Source organism: Pocillopora damicornis, chromosome 7, assembly GCF_964200805.1.
Source record: "Pocillopora damicornis chromosome 7, jaPocDami1.2, whole genome shotgun sequence".
Taxonomy (NCBI): Eukaryota; Metazoa; Cnidaria; class Anthozoa; order Scleractinia; family Pocilloporidae; genus Pocillopora; species Pocillopora damicornis.
The window spans coordinates 4549299-4567500 of record NC_142676.1 but is presented as its reverse complement, the minus strand read 5'-3'; the positions used below and the strand labels follow the sequence as shown (position 1 = coordinate 4567500).

Here is an 18202-nt window from a genome sequence, read left to right as displayed (position 1 = left end):
AAATTACAACAAGTACCGTTGAACAGCAAAACTTCGGCAACAGTTTACTACTTTCTTGGAATTTATTTATTTGGACACAGACTACTTTTTATTACAAATATATTATTGGCTGTTAAAAATATAGTTTTAAAGAAGAGAATGTAACACAATGTAACCTAGAATAGGAAAAGAACAAAGCGCTAATGCATTCATATAAACAATTGTCCATCTATACATTGGCATTTACTTTCCCTTGATGTAGTCAGTTCAGCGTCTAGGAACTCAACTCGGGAACTCGTTTCTAGTCCAGTACTCTTCAATTGCCTGTGATGAATTCGAGACGAAAAATTCCATGAAAATGATGAACACAGTATCACATAAAGTCAAGAAAGACAGCAAATGATAATATAGAGCTTGAATGATTGAAGGCTGTGAAGACAAAAAAAAATTCGAGTTGTGCTGAAACATACGGGACTTTTTTCTTACTTTGTCACCCAAAACGCTCGTCATTCATTTGCGGCTGTCGTCGTATCGCTTGTGATCCGCTGTAGGTTGCATTATTACAAGTACCATGTTGTCTTGCGCCTCCCTCTGCTTGCGGAAAATAAACTCTAGGCTCCCTCTCTGCCGGCAAGGACCTCCTATTATCTATGGCGTATACCACACCTACTCTTTCATTCCGTGAGGGTCGGATGCTTTTTACCATGTTGTAGATCTTGATCATACAGTAGAAAACAACCACCAATAAAACGAAGCAGGCCGAACTGATGGTCTCAGCAATCATCACTGGGGAAGGCCTTCAGCGTTGTCGTTATTTTAAAAAGCGTCTAAATGAAGATATGGCCAACAAGCAAGCTTCTTTGATCTATAATTTCTCCTCCGCAAATGAAAAACACTGCGTTCCACTCGCAAGGCCGATTCGAGTGTGGCAACTGATCAGTTTGAGGGAGAGGTTTGAAATAAGATGAGCACGTCATTCGACGCCAAGGTTCGTGTCCATAGGCAGAGGTAGATCCAAATGTGGCATTAAAGATCATAGTATTATATTCAATTCGCGTGGGTGGGTGTAGTTTAGCATCAGACATTGACTTACTCTTGGCGCCTGTCCTATGTTGTTTCGCCCCGATAAACACGTTGCCTCTCTTTTCTGTTGAGAACAATGACTTCTATTCCGGGAAAGTCCCAGTGCCTAGTTCTGGGGCAGTCGATTGGCCAACACAAACCACCCACGGTAATCGCTAGCGAACTGTTAACGTTAATCCGTGGGTGGTTTGTGATTTCAATCAATGTTGGCTAATTGAATGCCCCAGAACTAGGCGCTGGGACTTTCCCGGAATAAAAGTCATTGTTTTGAAGGCTAAAAGTCTCCCCAACGATTACCAAGACCATCAGTTCGGCTTGCTTCTAAACCTCCCTTAGGCAGTTTCATTCATGACCTTGTTTCGAACTCATTAACATATTATTCTTGATTAGGCAAATGTCTCGCCAGGAATGCTCACTCATTGTGGAGAGATTGTAAAACGGCTGACTGCGGATGGTGAAAAATGAAAGTTAAGCCACTCAGTTTCCCCTTTTGAAAGTTAAAGCAGAAGAAGATAAAATAATAGATGAATAAAGTATAATGCACAGATCATCATTAGCTTGATATTTTGGCAATGATTTCGTATATCGACCCAATAATGAGGTAGATACTGTGATAAATAAGTAAACGTGTAGTTAATGCAAACATACACAAGGTTAGGGTTAATGTTGATTCAGGGGAGGGGTAGGAGTGCAGCAGTTCTGCAGATACTGCTCTTTAGTCTCATAGACGTACAGACAAACAGTTGAATATCTGAACACGAGTAAACACTTTGCTAAAATGCTACTCTACAGGAAGTTTAATAATTAAGTAATTATTTATTGACTTATATTGCGCAATTATCAATATAAAATTTTCCATTTCAATTTTAACTTACCAAACAAACAATTCTGACGAGTTTACATCAGGGGTTTCATTTCGCAATGTTAAATATTTTTATCTATATTTTCTGTGCCCATAATGGATATAAAAACATATATGAGTTTCGGTCCCTTTCCAAGTCACGCCATCGGCCGGAAATGGCGTGTGTGGAGGTGGGACTGTTTTCACAAACAGATTAGGGTATTAGGGCAAAATTGCGTATTCTAACATTTTGCTAAGAATGGAGTTAATTTGCACTATGGGGGGAAACAATATTCGTAAAGGGTGCGGCAACTGGGAACAATACGCTCATCACTGAGCTGTCAGGTAAAACACAATTCCTGATGCACCAATGGGACTGTTGCCCAGGACATCACACCACGGCAAAAGGTAGAAAATTTGAATTAAATAACAGTCTTAAAATCGGCAGTTTCCAAAGTCAAAGAAGACAACAATCTGAAACAGTTACTACAAATGGTCCTTAGGGCAGTGTCAGAAGACGCAACAGTCTGTTCAGCTTCTTTTGAGAGGAATTAACCGTCTCATAGAAAACATCAACACTATAAATCCAAACTGAACCTTTCCAGTTGGATGAATTTGAAAGTGACTCAGACAGTGACAATGACGAAACAGAATCAGAGGAGATTGTGGAACATAGGAATTCCATAACAAGATCGGGAGATAAATAGAAGCATCGATGAGATTTGATCTCTGATAAGCAAGGACTTATAGATCCTCATGCGACTCCTCGTATAAGTACACCACTTGGTTGAGCAGGCTATTAATACGTCCAGCGGTAGCAAAGATGATGCAATTACACTAATTAGACACCTAGCTGAAGACCAAGAACCTAATTTTTAACGCAAAAATTATACGATTAACTTGATTTTTAAATACGAAAAAAAAATGTAACTTAAATGCGACTCCTCGTATAAGTACACCACTTGGTTGAGCAGGCTATTAATACGTCCAGCGGTAGCAAAGATGATGCAATTACACTAATTAGACACCTAGCTGAAGACCAAGAACCTAATTTTTAACGCAAAAATTATACGATTAACTTGATTTTTAAATACGAAAAAAAAATGTAACTTCTAATGAAAAATTACAGCCAAATCAGTGCGTTTACTTCGTTTTATAAACGGCATTCCAAAAAATTGAACGGGAACCGTCAAATGACCCAAAATTTAACCGTCAAAAGTCAACGTAACACTCCCCCCCCCCCCCCCCCTCTGTTGAGACCCTCGTGGCGTGCGTACCGTTGCCTCTTGCTACTGTACCAAGGAAACAAGAAGATAAAAAAACTATGAAATCTATGTTAAACGCGCGTAAATTGATAGGGGACACGTCGTGACGGAGCGACGACGTCAAGGTTCATTTACCTTTAAGTCTGAATTATTTAGTCGAAAAATGGTAAAGAACAAACAAAAAAACTGCTAGCGAAGCAGTTAAATTACAATAACTACCGCTGAGCAGCAAACTTCGGCAACAGTTTACTACTTTCTTGGCATTTTATTTGGACACAGACTACTTTTTATTACAAATATATTATTGGCTGTTAAAATACAGTTTTTAAAGTAGAGAATATAACACAATGTAACGAAGAATAGAAAAAGACCAAAGCGCTAATGCATTCCTATAAACAATTGTCCATCCATGCATTGGCATTCAATTTCCCTTGATGTAGTCAGTTCAGCGTCTAGGAACTAGGCTCGTGAACACGTTTCTAGTCCAGTACTCTTCAATTGCTTGTGATGAATCCGAGACGGAAACCTCCATGAAAATGGTGAACACAATATCACATACAGACAAGAAAAACAGCAAATGATAATATAGAGCTTGAATGGTTGAAGGCTGTGAAGACAAAAAAAATTCGAGTTGTGCCGAAGAATACGAGACATTTTTCTTACTTTGTCACCCAAAACGCTCGTCATTCATTTGCGGCTGTCGTCGTATCGCTTGTGATCCGCTGTAGGTTGCATTATTACGTATACCATGTTGTCTTGCACCTCCTTCTGCTTGCGGAAAATAAAATGTAGGTTCTCTCTCTACTGGCAAGGCTCTCTGATTATCTCTGGCATAATCCACACATAATCTTTCATTCCGTGAGGGTCGGATGTTTTTTACCATGGTGTAGATCTTGATCACACAGCAGAAAACAACCACCAATAAAACGAAGCAAGCCAAACTGATAGTCTCAGCAATCATGACTGGGGAAGGCCTTAAGCGTCGTTGATGTTTTCAAAAACGTCTAAATGAAGATATGGCCAACAAGCAAGCTAATTTGATCTTTAATAGCTCCTCCGCAAACATCGACCGCAAATGACGTAGATTATAGATTAGGGAAGCGAACCGCAAAATTGCGTATTCTAACATTTTACTGCTCAGCGGAATAACGCGCTTTTCATTTTGTTCCATATTGACCCTAGAACAGACGTCTGACACAGATATTCTAAAAATAGAAAAAAACAACTGAACCGTCATGCTTCATGTGCCAACAAGCTCGCAATTTTAGCTCCGCTATAGAAACATTAATCAAATAAAAGATTCAGAAAGGCCTAGTAAATGTGTTTCAGATAATCAACCCTTTTATCTTTGCGAATTGCTGGAGTTTTTCTATTTGAATTTAAAAAAATCTTCTCTCGAAGGAAATCGGAATAATAGCAACTCTTGAGATTTCTGAAAATTAGCTAAATTTTAAGTTGCTTACGGTTAATATTTTGGCCATGACCTTAAGAAACAAAAAAAAATTAAAACAAGTAGCACTAACTAAATAAAACCTCGGCAATAAGTTATTACTTTCTCGGCATTTTATTTATTTTGACACAGACTTTTTTATTACAAAGAGGATGATTGGCTATTAACATTTTCAGCTTTCAAAGCAGAGTTTATGACCACAATGTAACCTAGAATTGAAAAAGAACAAAACGCTATTGCATTTAAAAAAAAGTTCCTATTGTCCATCCATACAATGGCATTCGCTTTCCCTCGGTGTAGTCAGCTCATCGTAGGAACTCGATTAATATGTAGAAAGCTATTAAAAAGAAATGAATGTTCAGTTAGCAGTGGATAGCGCTGGAGGCACGCTCTGCTTGGCTCCTCAAATTTTGAATACCTTTGCTGTTCACTCCTTAACACGCGTAACTTGCGCTCGAAAATATTGTGTAATCGTTATAGGAATAATGAGTTAAAATCATCTGTTTTCCTCGCTGCTTCACGGCTCGGTAAATGTTCATCACTTAGCTTGAGGAAAATAAACTGTAGGTTCCCTCGCTACTGGTAAGGCTCTCTGATTATCTCTGGCGTACACCACACGTACTCTTTCATTCCGTGAGAGTGGGATACTTTTTACCACGGTGTAGATCTTGATCACACAGCAGAAGACAACCACTAATAAAGCGAAGCAAGCCGAACTGATGGTCTCAGCAGTCATGACTGGGTAAGGTTTTCGAGCTTCGATGATGTTTTCAAAAGCGTCTAAATGAAGATATGGCCAACAAGCAAGCTTCTTTGATCTATAATTGTTCCTCCGCGAACAAAAAAAAAAAACGCCCCAATCGCAAGGCTGATTCAAGTGTGGCAACTGTTCGGTTTGAGGGAGAGGTTTGAAATAAGATGAGCATGTTATTCGACGCCAGGTTTGTGTTCAAATGCAGAGGCCGGTTTAATGTGCTGTAACATGTTCAGGATGACGAGTTCCTATAGTCAAGTCGAGCACTTGGGTCAAGCATTGGACAAAGATGTACTTTTGTATTTCCCTGATAACGCTTGTTTTAGTTGAGATCACCTTTATCGTGGGAAAACCCCAGCGCCGAGTTATATCATTCGATTGGCCAATCACTAATTGACGTCACAAAACACTCACGGATGAACGCTGCATGATAGCATGCAAGTCGGTTCTACAAGTACTCGGCTCTTTGATCCCATAGACATGTAGACCGAATGTCTTAACATGAGTCAATACTTTGCTAAAACGCTTCTTTGCAGGAAATGAAATAGACCTCGCTCACAGTGGAGTCTCTGTGGCTCAGTGGCTAGAACATCGGAGCGCGGAATCCGAAGGTCTGAGGTTCGATTCCTCTTGGGGACTCAGAATTTTTTGCTCGTGGCAAGACGAAAAAATATCTTTCCCTATTTCTTTACCGAGCTAAAAATTTACCATCTCTCGGCGAGAATAGAACCCTGACAAAAAAAATTAAGTCAGTGCAAAGTGCTACCTTACGAAATGAAAGACAGAAAGAGTAACTGCAGTCGCTCAGCATCTAGTGATTGATAAAATACATGTTATAACATTTTGTTAAATTATTCAGTGCGTCATACACGAAAGAGTACTTCAAAAATGTTGTCTGAGTTTATCCTTTTACAAAAATATTTTCATTACAACAGGATTCATCATCACGGAAAACGCTCTTCATTTGTTTTAGTTACCATGGCGTTTGCTCGTTTGCTAAACTGCAAATTATACTTTGTTTATTTGTTTCCATGCGAAATACGTGGCTAAATATTTACCTATTCATCCATTTCATATTTTGTCGCACACAGCACTCGAGATGCTCGGAGCATCGTCTGCAGAAAACGAGATCGACTTTAAATGTGGTCTTTGCAGCAAAACATGCCGCGTACCGCAGGATCGCGCCGCTACAGGGAAAATAGCCTATTTTAAGTCGAGTAAGTAAACATTATTGTAAATACGGTCTGAAAGGTTAACAAGGTTATTGCCTAAGGTAAGGACAACACCTAGTAGCTTAAACTTACTTGGGTAGCTCGCCTCCAATAAATGGAACAGTTGGGAGGATATACTGCAAGGACGGCACTATTTCAAGCCAATATAATAGGACCCTACCAGAAGATTATTTTTGGTAATTTGTTTCTGAGCCTAGATATGGGTCGGAGTTACTATCCGTCCTGTACGTTGGGTTTTGTATGTGCCTTAAAAACTATTTTACGGTCTCCTACACCGTGCAACTTCCCACTACATGTCTGGTTCAAGACGGTCTTCCTTTGAGTAACAAGTGGCTTTGATTTGTTACAGTATAATACCATCGTTTTCATTAGTTTCAGTATGAAGGGCTACAAAAGTCATTATAATGTTTATACATCGTAGTCAGATAAATGTCGCATTTCTCTAAGCCATTTCAATAGATGCGAGCAGGAAAAAAAAGACCAAAGCACTAGAATTTTCAACTTCTCGAACACTGGATAAATACTTAACGAAAGCCGGATCAAGCGTAAGCGAACCAGCAATAAGGGAGACGCAATAGTCCCAGACAAGTAAATGTTTGTTTCAAAGCGACTTTTTTTCCAATCGCACGTTTTTCCTTTAACAGTACCTGTTTAATGGTCTACGACTCATGTAACTGAATCCTATTGGTTTTCCGTGTTGTAATGACGACACTTTCATCCTGATTAGCCAGATCGAGAGGGACTTGTTACTCTATATAATGATTGCTAATCAGATAGATGTCAAAGAGGAAAACATTATTTCCTGGTGTAATATAAATAAATATTTGTTTTGAACTATTAAAATTAGAAACGTTTGAGTATCTGGCTATGTCGTCGGAGTTCCAATTCTATCTGTCTTCTCAATCGAATATACTTTTAAACGAACGTCTTTTTTAAAAAACGTCAAAGCATGTCTGTGAGAGGGCCTCAATAGTCGTGGAGCGACTGGAAAACTTTCTGCCATTGTCCATGACAAGTGTGGTTATTTTTGGGGTAGTGAAGAAGAAGTTATTCACAGGACAATAAACACTGGTTCCCTAACGGTATCCGACCACGTAGACTCTTCTGATGGTGACTCCGCAGTCAGTGAAAGGACGCATTCGGAACTGGAAATAGGAAGCTGAGTAAAATATCTAAGAAGCAATGAAGATACTGGCAGTGAGGATGACGAGGAAGATAATGACAGTGACAACCTTATTTCTAGTACCATATGAGCTGGATTTTAGTTTACAGAGGAACAAACTTTAGACTTAAACGTACAGAAGAGAAATCTCGTTTTGCTGCGGACACTGTAAGATTCATTGCACACTGGTATCCAAGGGCAGTTACATAAATTGCTGTCGTTAGAATGCGTTAGAAACAAGGACAGAATGCTATTGGACCCATCGTGCGTTTAACCAGACCAGAGGTAATCCAAGTGTTAGATAGCATTACCTTCGTGGTTCATTCCATAGTTCTAGAAAAGTACAGATATTGGAAGTGGAACCACCTTGTCGCTATTTGTTCAGGCCCACTGGGTAGCATTCTTGTATGTGATTATGACTTTACTCTGTAATCTACAAGATTACTACGAATCCGTCTTCATTAACCAGCAGATGTATTTGAAGTGAAGAAGGGATACTAAGACGCTATAGACGTATGATTTTCTTGCGGGGTTGGTTTTGTTATAGAACGTGGTAACAAGACTATTTGGTTTATTGCCATGAACGGATCAGTGCGATTGTCTTAACTTCCTTCGATCTAACTCCGAGCTGGGAAACAAGCTGAGAGCCTACAAACTTTCCCTTGAGGGAACTGTGGCAACTTTGCGCTATCAACTTCCCCTTAAAAACCACACTGAGTCACGATAAAACTAGATAGACAATCAAGTATTCATTTGTTTTACGACGTCAGGAATGCCATTCTTTCTAATTGGTACCATTCTCTCTAAATATTAATTTTCAAGCACCATTTCTCTTCCGAGTTTTGAAAAGCAAAGTTTTCTCCTACTTAGCGTAGTTCACAAAACCATGCATAGATTAAAACGATAAAATTCAAGGCTTTTCATCTGTCATGAAATATACATACATATGTCAAACTTTCTCTGAAATTCAATTTCTGCCGGTCATGGCGGAAATGGTGGGTTATACTTAATTTTATCAAAGAGGAAATTAAATCGTTTCAGTCATTTCAAGCTAAGTTTTCAACAGCTTCAATGGATTTTGCCTCTATTTTCTCTTGCTTTTAAAGTAACCCTTATTTTGAGTCTGAGAGCTGTATTCTCAGTCATCCTAAAAGTAATGACTCTTCGAACGAACTCATTCTTGCTGACCGATATAAAAAAGCCGACCGACCTAACCTGTTTCAGTTAATACCTTGCTCAACACCTACAGCAGTTTCAGCATAGGCGGCCCAAGCTCACGTCTCGAGAAAAAGCCAACGATGAATTCATGAACGCGTCACGCGTTGTGTGACTCGGTGTTAAGTTACGGGAGGAACCGTTGAAAATTTGAACACGTTATAAGGCATAGTATGGGGAACGAAATATGGTCGATTTATAACGATAAATATTTCGAAATCTGAATATTTTACACGTAAAATCAATAAAAACTTACTCATGCCCTGTGTATCCGTCGAAGTTTCTAGCGATTTCTGCTGTTTTAAGCTTGCTTTACCATCACTGTTATCCATGTCAAAAGACGAAGCATTTTCGCGAAAATAATCGAAGCTTAGATGCTCACAGAAAACCCCACAGAATATTCAAATTTTGTACGTTGTTTATCTGTTTTACTTTCGACTCGCTGTCTGATTGGTTGATTAGGACAATAGGTTAAGGCGAGTTGCCTCTGTGGAGATGGGGTAAGTATTGTACATTAATCGACCGTACCACTCGCGGTAGAGAGAAAATTGACCTCGTACCCAAGTCTCTTTCGCGGCCGTGTCCAGTCTTCGTGTTCAAAGCATAACCAGAAAGAAGCAAACTTGGAAATTCAGGTAGAAAACACTCGTTTCCAGCGAAATGGGCGTGAAGTTTTGGTATTGAGACATGTCCCAGGGTGCAGCGATCTTAGATCGTAAAGTGTGACTGAGAAAAATGCCGATCGGGAGGATTTTCGGGGCGCAAATCACCTCCGCGTGGACCAAGGTCGAAATCGGAGTGTGCAGCCTTGACTTCGTCTTTTGACATGGATAACAGTGATGGTAAAGCAAGCTTAAAACGGCAGAAATCGCCAGAAACTACGACGGATACACAGGGCACGAGTAAGTTTTTATTGATTTTACGTGTAAAATATTCATATTTCGAAATATTTATCGTTGTAAATCGACCATATTTCGTTCCCCATACTATTCTTTATAACGTGTTCAAATTTTCAACGGTTCCTCCCGTAACTTAACACCGAGTCACACAACGCGTGACGCGTTCATGAATTCCTCGTTGGCTTTTTCTCGCGACGTGAGCTTGGGCCGCCTATGGTTTCAGTACCTTGCTCAACACCTACAGCAGAACGCATGAATGATAACTCATCCTGATCGTGTTCATATTGAGCACCCTTTACCCAACCCCGCCGCCTTTTGTGTTGCTAGTGACGAAGTATTAGTATGTGCTGATGACGAGCAAAGAGCAATTATTCAAGTTACTTCGGAAAAGGATGGAGTTCCTACCCGCGGAAAGTCCTTTAAATTGGTTCACTACCCAACAGATATAGCTGCAATAGAATCGCTGGCTGTTTGTGGCCGGTTAATTTATTTTGTTTCTGCAAATGTCCAATTACTGTAAGTGGTTTAATTCCCTTTTTTTTAGAAGGCGGACCAGTTGATATTGAATTAAAGAACAAGACCAATTCCTGCTTAGAAATCAAACGAGTTGTACCCTTTAGAAACTGTTTGCCCTCTACAGGTCCTGGTGCTTATTAGGTCAAATTATATAACCCAGTCGACAAGGTTGTAAGGATTCAAGTGGGAAGTGGTCAATGAGGAGATGAAGGTGGGACTGCAAAAAAGGTGTACTTTTGTTCAACCACACGGAATTTGCACTGTGGGTGAAACAATATTCGTGAAGGATGCGGCAGCAGGGAACGCGTAGCTCATCACTGAGTTGTCGGGTACAACACCATTCCTGACGCACCTCGGTCTATTGTATGATAGCTTCGAAATAACCTGCAGTGGGACTGTTGCCCAGGACATCACAACACGGCAAAAGGTGGAAAATGTGAATAAAATAAACACTTATCTCAAATCAACAGTTTCCAAAGTCAAAGAAGACAACAATCTGAAAGAAACGGCAACCACAGATGGTCCTTAGGGCACAGTGTCACAGAAAACGCAACAGTCTGTTCAGCTTCTTTTGAGAGGAATTAACCGTCTCATAGAAAACATTAACATCATAAACCCAAAATTTGTCAAGCATATCGATTGGTCCACTATCCTTACTACTGTAGTAGAAAACTGTCACAGATGTGTAGATGTGTCACATTTCAAACATGAGACATTTAGTGTACTTCAGTATGCTATGGACTTCGGAACTATCTCAAAGAAGTCCCTTAAACGGATTACAAAGTGGAAAGCCACCTATTTTACATAACCTGCGTCTTACTACCCTGTTCCTCGAACTAGTATGTCATTCAGTGCCGCTAAATTTATGATCTCTTTGACAGCAGAGACTATTCCAAAAGAGGCGGAAATCGTGAAAGAATGGGCAGAACATTACAGAACAGTGAAGAAGAGAACCGCTCGAAGCGAGACGACGAAAGACAAAGCAGGCGCTCTTCCACCAGTTGTGTGCGAGAAGGCAAAATCTGGAACTTGGATCGGGGTTTCCTTTCCAGATAGCCGCGTGGAAAGTTTAACCACTTCTGTGTCTCATGAGTTAGTACTTCGATCTACACTTCCCCCTCCCCCCCCCCCCCCGCCTTAATCTGCAAATTGTTCTTCATTTTCACGCATAAAGCCAAGATCAAGTGCCCGAGGAACAAGTATGGTGTCGTAGTTTCATTAAATTCGATCCTGTGGGTGAGGTCGCGCGTCCGACCGCAAATTACATTATCTCGAGCGGAAAACACAAATAAACCAAAGCAGTTTGTTATTGTTTTTTGGGCCATCTAGTTTTATTTGTACAAAAAATTTTTCTCAAATCGGCCGTTTTAAACACAGTTTCAAGCGTAAAGTATATGCATGAGCATTAAGTATAAAGTATAAGCCTTTTTTTCACATTTAAAAAATATATCACTGTTGTCCATGGACACAATGTTATTCTCTTTCCCTTGAGAAACCCAGTTCACCACAGGAACGCGGAAAATTTGTAGAAATCTGTTGAAAATAATGAATATCCCGTTAGCGAAAGAAGACATGCAGTAAATGTAACTTAACAGCATTTTGTTTTAACTGGACCAAAAAAATTTACAGATATCTCATCGTGTTTTGATGCAGCGATACACTCGTGCGTTTTTGGAAAGTTGACCGTACGAAGAAGCGAAATGAAAACTTTGAAGTGACTCAGCCAAAAACGAAAAACATCACACCTACTTTAGATGGAAAGAGGTACACAATTGTGCGTAAATCCTACCGTTCAGAAAGAACACCGAGGGGTTCCAGGAACTATTTGTAGTGTCTATTCAGAGCACACAAAATGAAAATGTACCTGTATATACTTCGAGTGGTTTTGGTGTGGTGTAAGACTGCATAGAGATGTAGTAAAGACACAATACTACCGCCTGGCTGGTAATATTTTCCGAGTCATCTAGAATCCTATCGGCCGAAGTGATAACAGAAAGGAACTTTGATTTTGAGGATCTTCCGAATTAATGGCACAATGTAACAAAGCATGTAATCTCAAGGCTATGATATCTTAAAGACCTTTTTATCTTAGTAAGCCTACTCAGGCAAGTCCACGGCGTCTTCAGTAGTAAACTGTAGCTCTGGATATGGTGAAATTTATGACCGTTAAGGAAACAGCAATAAAAGAATTTTCTTAACAACATCTTGATTTCAAGTACCCTCTAAGTCGTATTCTTATTGAACATGTACGGTACATAGAAAGTATATGTATGTCTTTTTGTGAATTTTCGCTGGATTGCTGGCACGAGTTGTTATTTTGGCTCCCAACCTCCGCCGGAAGGAAACTCTCGGCTTTCGTGAAAAGCCAAGAAAGAAAACAAAACACAAAATAGTTCGAGGAAGCGAAGAAAAAAAGAAAAACTTAACTTTCAAGTTTTGTATAAGACAAAGTAAATTTTTCTTACGTTGCCTCCTAAAACGTTCGTCATGCATTTGTGGCTGTCGTCGTATCGCTTGTAATCCGCCGTAGGTTGTATTGTTACATGTACAATGTTGTCTTGCGCTTTCATCTACTCGAGGAAAAGGAAGTGTGGGTTCCCCCTCTACTGGTAAGGCTCTCTGATTTTCTCTGGCGTACTCCACACGAGCTCTTTCATTCCCTGATGATCGGATGATTTTTACCATGTTGTAGAGTATGATCATACAGCAGATAACAACAACCAATAGGACGACGCAAGCAAAACAGAGCATTTCGGTGATCATGACTGGGGAATAAGCTTCAGCTTCGATACTATTACAGGCGTCCAAATAGAAATAGGGCAACATGCAAGCAGGTTTGGTCAGTAATTGCTCTTCTGCGAAATAAGGATTTACTGTAGTCTAGCTGAACTTATGAATTCTTGGTTTGCACGCGACGTCACGTCCGGATTTTACAATTTTTACCGGCCATGTTGTGTACAGGAAGCAGGTTCGTCAGCAATTACTCCTCTGTGAAATAACGATTTATTCTAGTCTAGCTGAACTTAGGAATTCTTGGTTTGCATGCGACGTCACGTCCGGATTTCACAATTTTTAAATTTTTATCCGCCATCTTTGTGTACGGGAGGCTCATTATCATATGTCAAATCACCCACGTGTGTTAGTATTTTGGATTAACTAGTGCTATGTCAAGCGTTATCGTGAGGGGTTCTGGGGAGGTGTGGTAAATGTATTTCAACCCTTTTATCTCAGGGTTTTTATTTTTAATTTTAAAACAAATATTTTCTTGAACGGATTCGTGATGTCGCGAGATTTTTTCTATCGATGTTATTAAGGTTTAGCGTTTCCTGAAATACTAGAGCCCTACGTGACAGACATGGGCAAAATAAACAATTCAACGCAACACGTTTGCCTTAGCGCCCTGCACATTAACATGTAACTGCTGTCAAATAAATAGATTCTCGGGCAAGACTGCAGTTTCGATTCTTTCTGAATCTCTTCGATTGCCTCCTAACAACAAATATGTCAAGGAGGAATAACAGGAGTCGCACAGGCCCGCAAACACTTTTTAACTTTCCAAGGAGCGGCAACAGACAGTGAATTTCCATTAAATTCCACGTTTATTCACGCTATCTTACTGCTACCAGAGATGTTCACTCGACCACGACAGGATGCAAATGACTTATTTTTCGTTTTACGACCATGATGCAACGCAATCAGAGTGCGCACACCGCCTGATTGCAGATATTCTCAAGATAGAGAAATCAACTGACTACGTCATGCGTAATGTGCCAATCACAAGTTCGCAATTTTTGCTTCGCTATGGAAACTTCGGCATCTTACTTCTTCGACCGAGCAGAGTCATTTTGTTTTTTACCATTAGTTAAAATCGTGAACTTCGGTCTCCAAAATGAATTACAGAACACCCGAGGACGCCAGAGTAAAAACTCGGTCAGCCATTTTCAGTCAACTTGAAGCAAAAATTTACGAGACATTTTCTTTGATATTTTTTGTAATCTTTCAGTTCATAGATGAAAAATAGGACCCCCAAAATAAATTTTAAAGGAAGCACGATGACCTCACCTGCATCGTTCACGAAGAGCAGGAATTTAAGGAATTTAATAAACAATGAAGGAAGATAATCGTCATAATTGTTCATGTTGCGTGGGTGTTTTTACTGCTACAAGGAGCGTTTCAGCGTAATAGTAGTTCACTTATACTTTGCTGAATGCAAAGGTCATTCAAGGGTACACGTGTTTATTTTAATTTTAGCGGCGGGCTACTATGAAATCTGCTTGAGTCACAACCGAACAAACTTTGTTTGTGCCAGTTTTTCACTTTCTCCTGGTATCATTTGGTGCCAAAGATCATCAGTCTTAGAGGTTACAATTCAAGGAGAACACCTAGTTCGGCTGAAACTTTCGTATGGATTCGCCTTCGCCTCTTTGTGTGAGATTTTAAGCTAAATTTTAAATTCCATTGATTGTGATATTGCATTCCATTAATCAAGCAGCCCAAGTCAAGTTCGCTAACATAGGTGTCCTGCACTAGAGATGGACTTCTTTGCGTCATAGAGGCTTGTACTAAGCGACAGGTAACTTTACATTCAAGTTCTTTCGATTTTCGAAATTTCTATAATTCTATCGATATGCTCAGAACGTAAACAAAACTGATCGCTGATTAGGACTTTTATTTTAATAAAACCATTTATAGCATGTTGGGTTCACTAGTTACACAGGCGAGCGCCACGAAATTTAAGTCACTTATCAACCAATACCCTTTCGAACAATCATTACAAGTGTACCACTGAGTGAGTTTACTTCGCTGACGCTCAAGCTGTTGTGAGATCGTTATAATTAAGTGGATGTAAATCAATGGATTAAGCATGTATATGATGAAGAGAAATAAACCGGAATCAAACAGACGTAAAATGAAACATTTATATATCTTAACACAAATTCGACATTCCTAAAATGCACGAGGTATCGAGGCCAAAGTAAGTCAGTAATAGTAAATCGAACCTTTTTCTGACCTTTCCCGGCTCTAATTTACGGTGTTCTGACAGATATTTGATAAAAACGCGGCGCCGTGAGAGAAGAGGATGATCGTAATGGAGAACTATAATTGCATAGGCACATTTTTGCCTGGCACTAGTATGGTTTCTGTAACAGAATTATCTACATAGTCATGCGCGTCATACAACAAAACTTTGAGGATCAACTCGTCGTCTCCGACCAATATAAAAGGTTAGCATTGTGACTTTAGTGGAGTCACAGGATAGCGAGTGACCAGGAGCATAAAACGAACGCACAAACAACAGACGTATAACAAAGTTTTCCAACCAACTTACAAATTTATTCTTACGATAATCGACGGTAGCAAAGATACGTAGCGATGGCTTTAAAGCACAACAATAGCGTGATACAATTTGATGTGATGTGGTTCGAACTAAAAGGAAAATAAAAATAAACCTATGTAACTTACATTGTACCGTATATCGATTCTGCATAACGACAATGAAATCAACTAAGCCTTTATCTAATAGAAACCGATGTAAACAGAGTAACGAAATCATGTGACAATTATAACAAGTAAAAAAGACTTACTTCGGTTTAGCTCCTAGCTTGATAGCATACAACCCAATGATAGCGACAATAGCGAGATAGCTTGCTCTTAAATAGCGAAGATGTAAACTCGTTGTACAACGATAGCATGTGTCTTTCGCAAGAAACCCGTAACCTGATAAGTACAAGTGTAATATAATAGCTACGGCTACTGGAAAACGTGATCAAATGTTAACACTACAACTTTACGTAATCAATCGAGTTTATCATAAACGATAAAATAAAAGGATATAAAAATAGAACGTTTCGAAACTAACAAGCATTATCATCATGATGAGAACGAGGTGCCAAGCAAAATAATAGGACTCAAGGCGTTGAAATGAGACGATTCGGTGGTCAGTAAAACGGGCATAGACAGAAAAAATCGAGTTCTCCTGACAGGTTTTCAACCTAGCAATATAAGAACAAAGTTCATTATAGTAGAGAAGTACATGAGAATGATGGACGACATTTTTTGGGCGAGGCCAACAATACCAAAATACGTTTGCAGAGGGTGACATAATGCTCAAAGGGGGTAAGTTTCTGAAGAAACAGTGGTGCTGTTTTGGTGGGAGGGTATAACAGGGTAATTTAGTATTCTCAACTAAGTTGATGACGTAAATTGTCCACCGTAAAGAGTTTAAAAGCTGACGTTTCAAGCGTTAGCCCTTCGTCAGAGCTCACCCGTTCTGGAAAGGAGACTCTGTAACTTGCTGATGCAGACAGCGGATGGCAAACGGCTAACGCGGATGGTGAACAATAAAAATAATGTTCAATGACTGACTTATTTACTTAAACATTTTTCCTTACTGAAAGGTTTAGATAAAAAATAAAAATACAGTGACACAGGATGGTACAGATAATAGTAACTCTTGAGATTTCTGAAAATTACCTAAATTTTAAGAAGCTTAAGTTTGATATTGTGGCCACGACCTCCACCCATTGACATCCGATGCGCCCTCATGCGCCCAGAAATAAAACCCCTCTGAAATTCCAATCCGCTCTCATGCGCCCTGTCAGAAATGGCTTGTTTTGATTGGCTGTAGCTTAGAAACAAAACTCCCCTGGGTATTGAAAAGCAGTGAAACGTGACATACAAAAAATAAGCTTTCGTTTGAGACTAAACTCACTATTCCACGTTAACCGTGCGATTTTTCACAAATTTTTTTCAAAAAATATGTCGTGATCTTAGACATGGGTTCTGGAAGAATTGATGAAAGTTAATTTCATCCGATGAAGAGCAAGAAGTCTTCGCTGGTTTTATCATCGAAGAAATTGAAAAAAGCGACAAGCTCGTCAAGCACAGCATGAACAAAACTTGCTTCGCAATGTGGATGACGAGATGGAAGACTTTTTCGACCTACGGTCGCAAAAAAAGGGGAAGCGATTCCGATGTTGAGCTATACGCTAGTGAGGAGGAAAAAGAAAGCGACGAAAGTAGTGATGAAGAATCTGCCGCAGAAGAAAGCCGACCAAATGCTCTTCAATGGTCTAGCTAATTGCGACAAATTAATGTTGAGGGATTCTCCATTCGTCGTGGCCCAACCAAAGATCTCGGAGAAAATGCAACTGCCAAAGATTTCTTTAATGTATTTATCGATGATGCTTACATTGACGAAATCGTCCGATACACCGTTGCGTACGCTCGTTCGAAAAGGGGATCGATCGTTCACATCTACCCAAGCGGAAATTTCAGCGTATCTCGGGCTAAACATTCTCATTGGAATCCATGAACTTCCTCAGCCGGCAATGTACTGCGATTCTGACGAGTTTGTTGGAGTTGATTGCTTAAAAAAAAACATGATCCTAGAGCACCGCTGCATGACTCGAGGGAAATATTTACATCTTGCTGACCCGACCGCAGAAGACCAAAACGATCTCCTCTGCAAGTTTGCCCCCTTGTAGCTCGCTTGGAGCAAAAGTTTGCCTAAGCGAAGAACGTATGCATTGTTCAAAGTGAAACTTTTCATTTAGGCGTAAAAATTGGTTTGTTCTTGCTCATGACTCGCAAAAAGTAATTTTATAGCTGCGCCTTGTGACGTGTCGCGATGTCGCTATGGTGGGCAAATTCACAATTGACCCGCGTTAGAAAGTTTCGGATTCCTTTTGTTGAGGAGAAATTCGTGATCTGTCTTTTGGTGTTGTATTTTAGGGAAAACTTTTTGCATGATTCTGATGGAATAAGAGTGCAAAAGAGAGTCATCATACTGATAAATACTTTCAA

At 39.7% G+C, this 18202-nt stretch overlaps 1 protein-coding gene and 2 pseudogenes across 2 annotated transcripts; 2 read left to right on the top strand and 1 right to left on the bottom strand.

The window, feature by feature from the left end:
* Window positions 1–6471: 6471 nt before the first annotated feature.
* On the top strand, window positions 6472–8493 carry LOC149042156 (uncharacterized; annotated as a pseudogene).
* A 1872-nt stretch (window positions 8494–10365) lies between these two features.
* On the top strand, window positions 10366–11603 carry LOC149042155 (uncharacterized; annotated as a pseudogene). Its single transcript, XR_016188422.1, has one exon. The product of XR_016188422.1 is annotated as an uncharacterized LOC149042155 (transcript).
* A 95-nt stretch (window positions 11604–11698) lies between these two features.
* LOC149042154 (uncharacterized) lies at window positions 11699–16450 on the bottom strand. The gene is made up of 4 exons (XM_089212148.1): window positions 16390–16450; window positions 15982–16114; window positions 15740–15823; window positions 11699–11929 (listed from the first exon to the last, which is right to left on the bottom strand). Exons 1-4 carry the CDS (start codon window positions 16448–16450, stop codon window positions 11776–11778), a joined length of 432 nt encoding a protein of 143 aa, XP_089068274.1. The 3' UTR covers window positions 11699–11775.
* Window positions 16451–18202: the final 1752 nt, after the last annotated feature.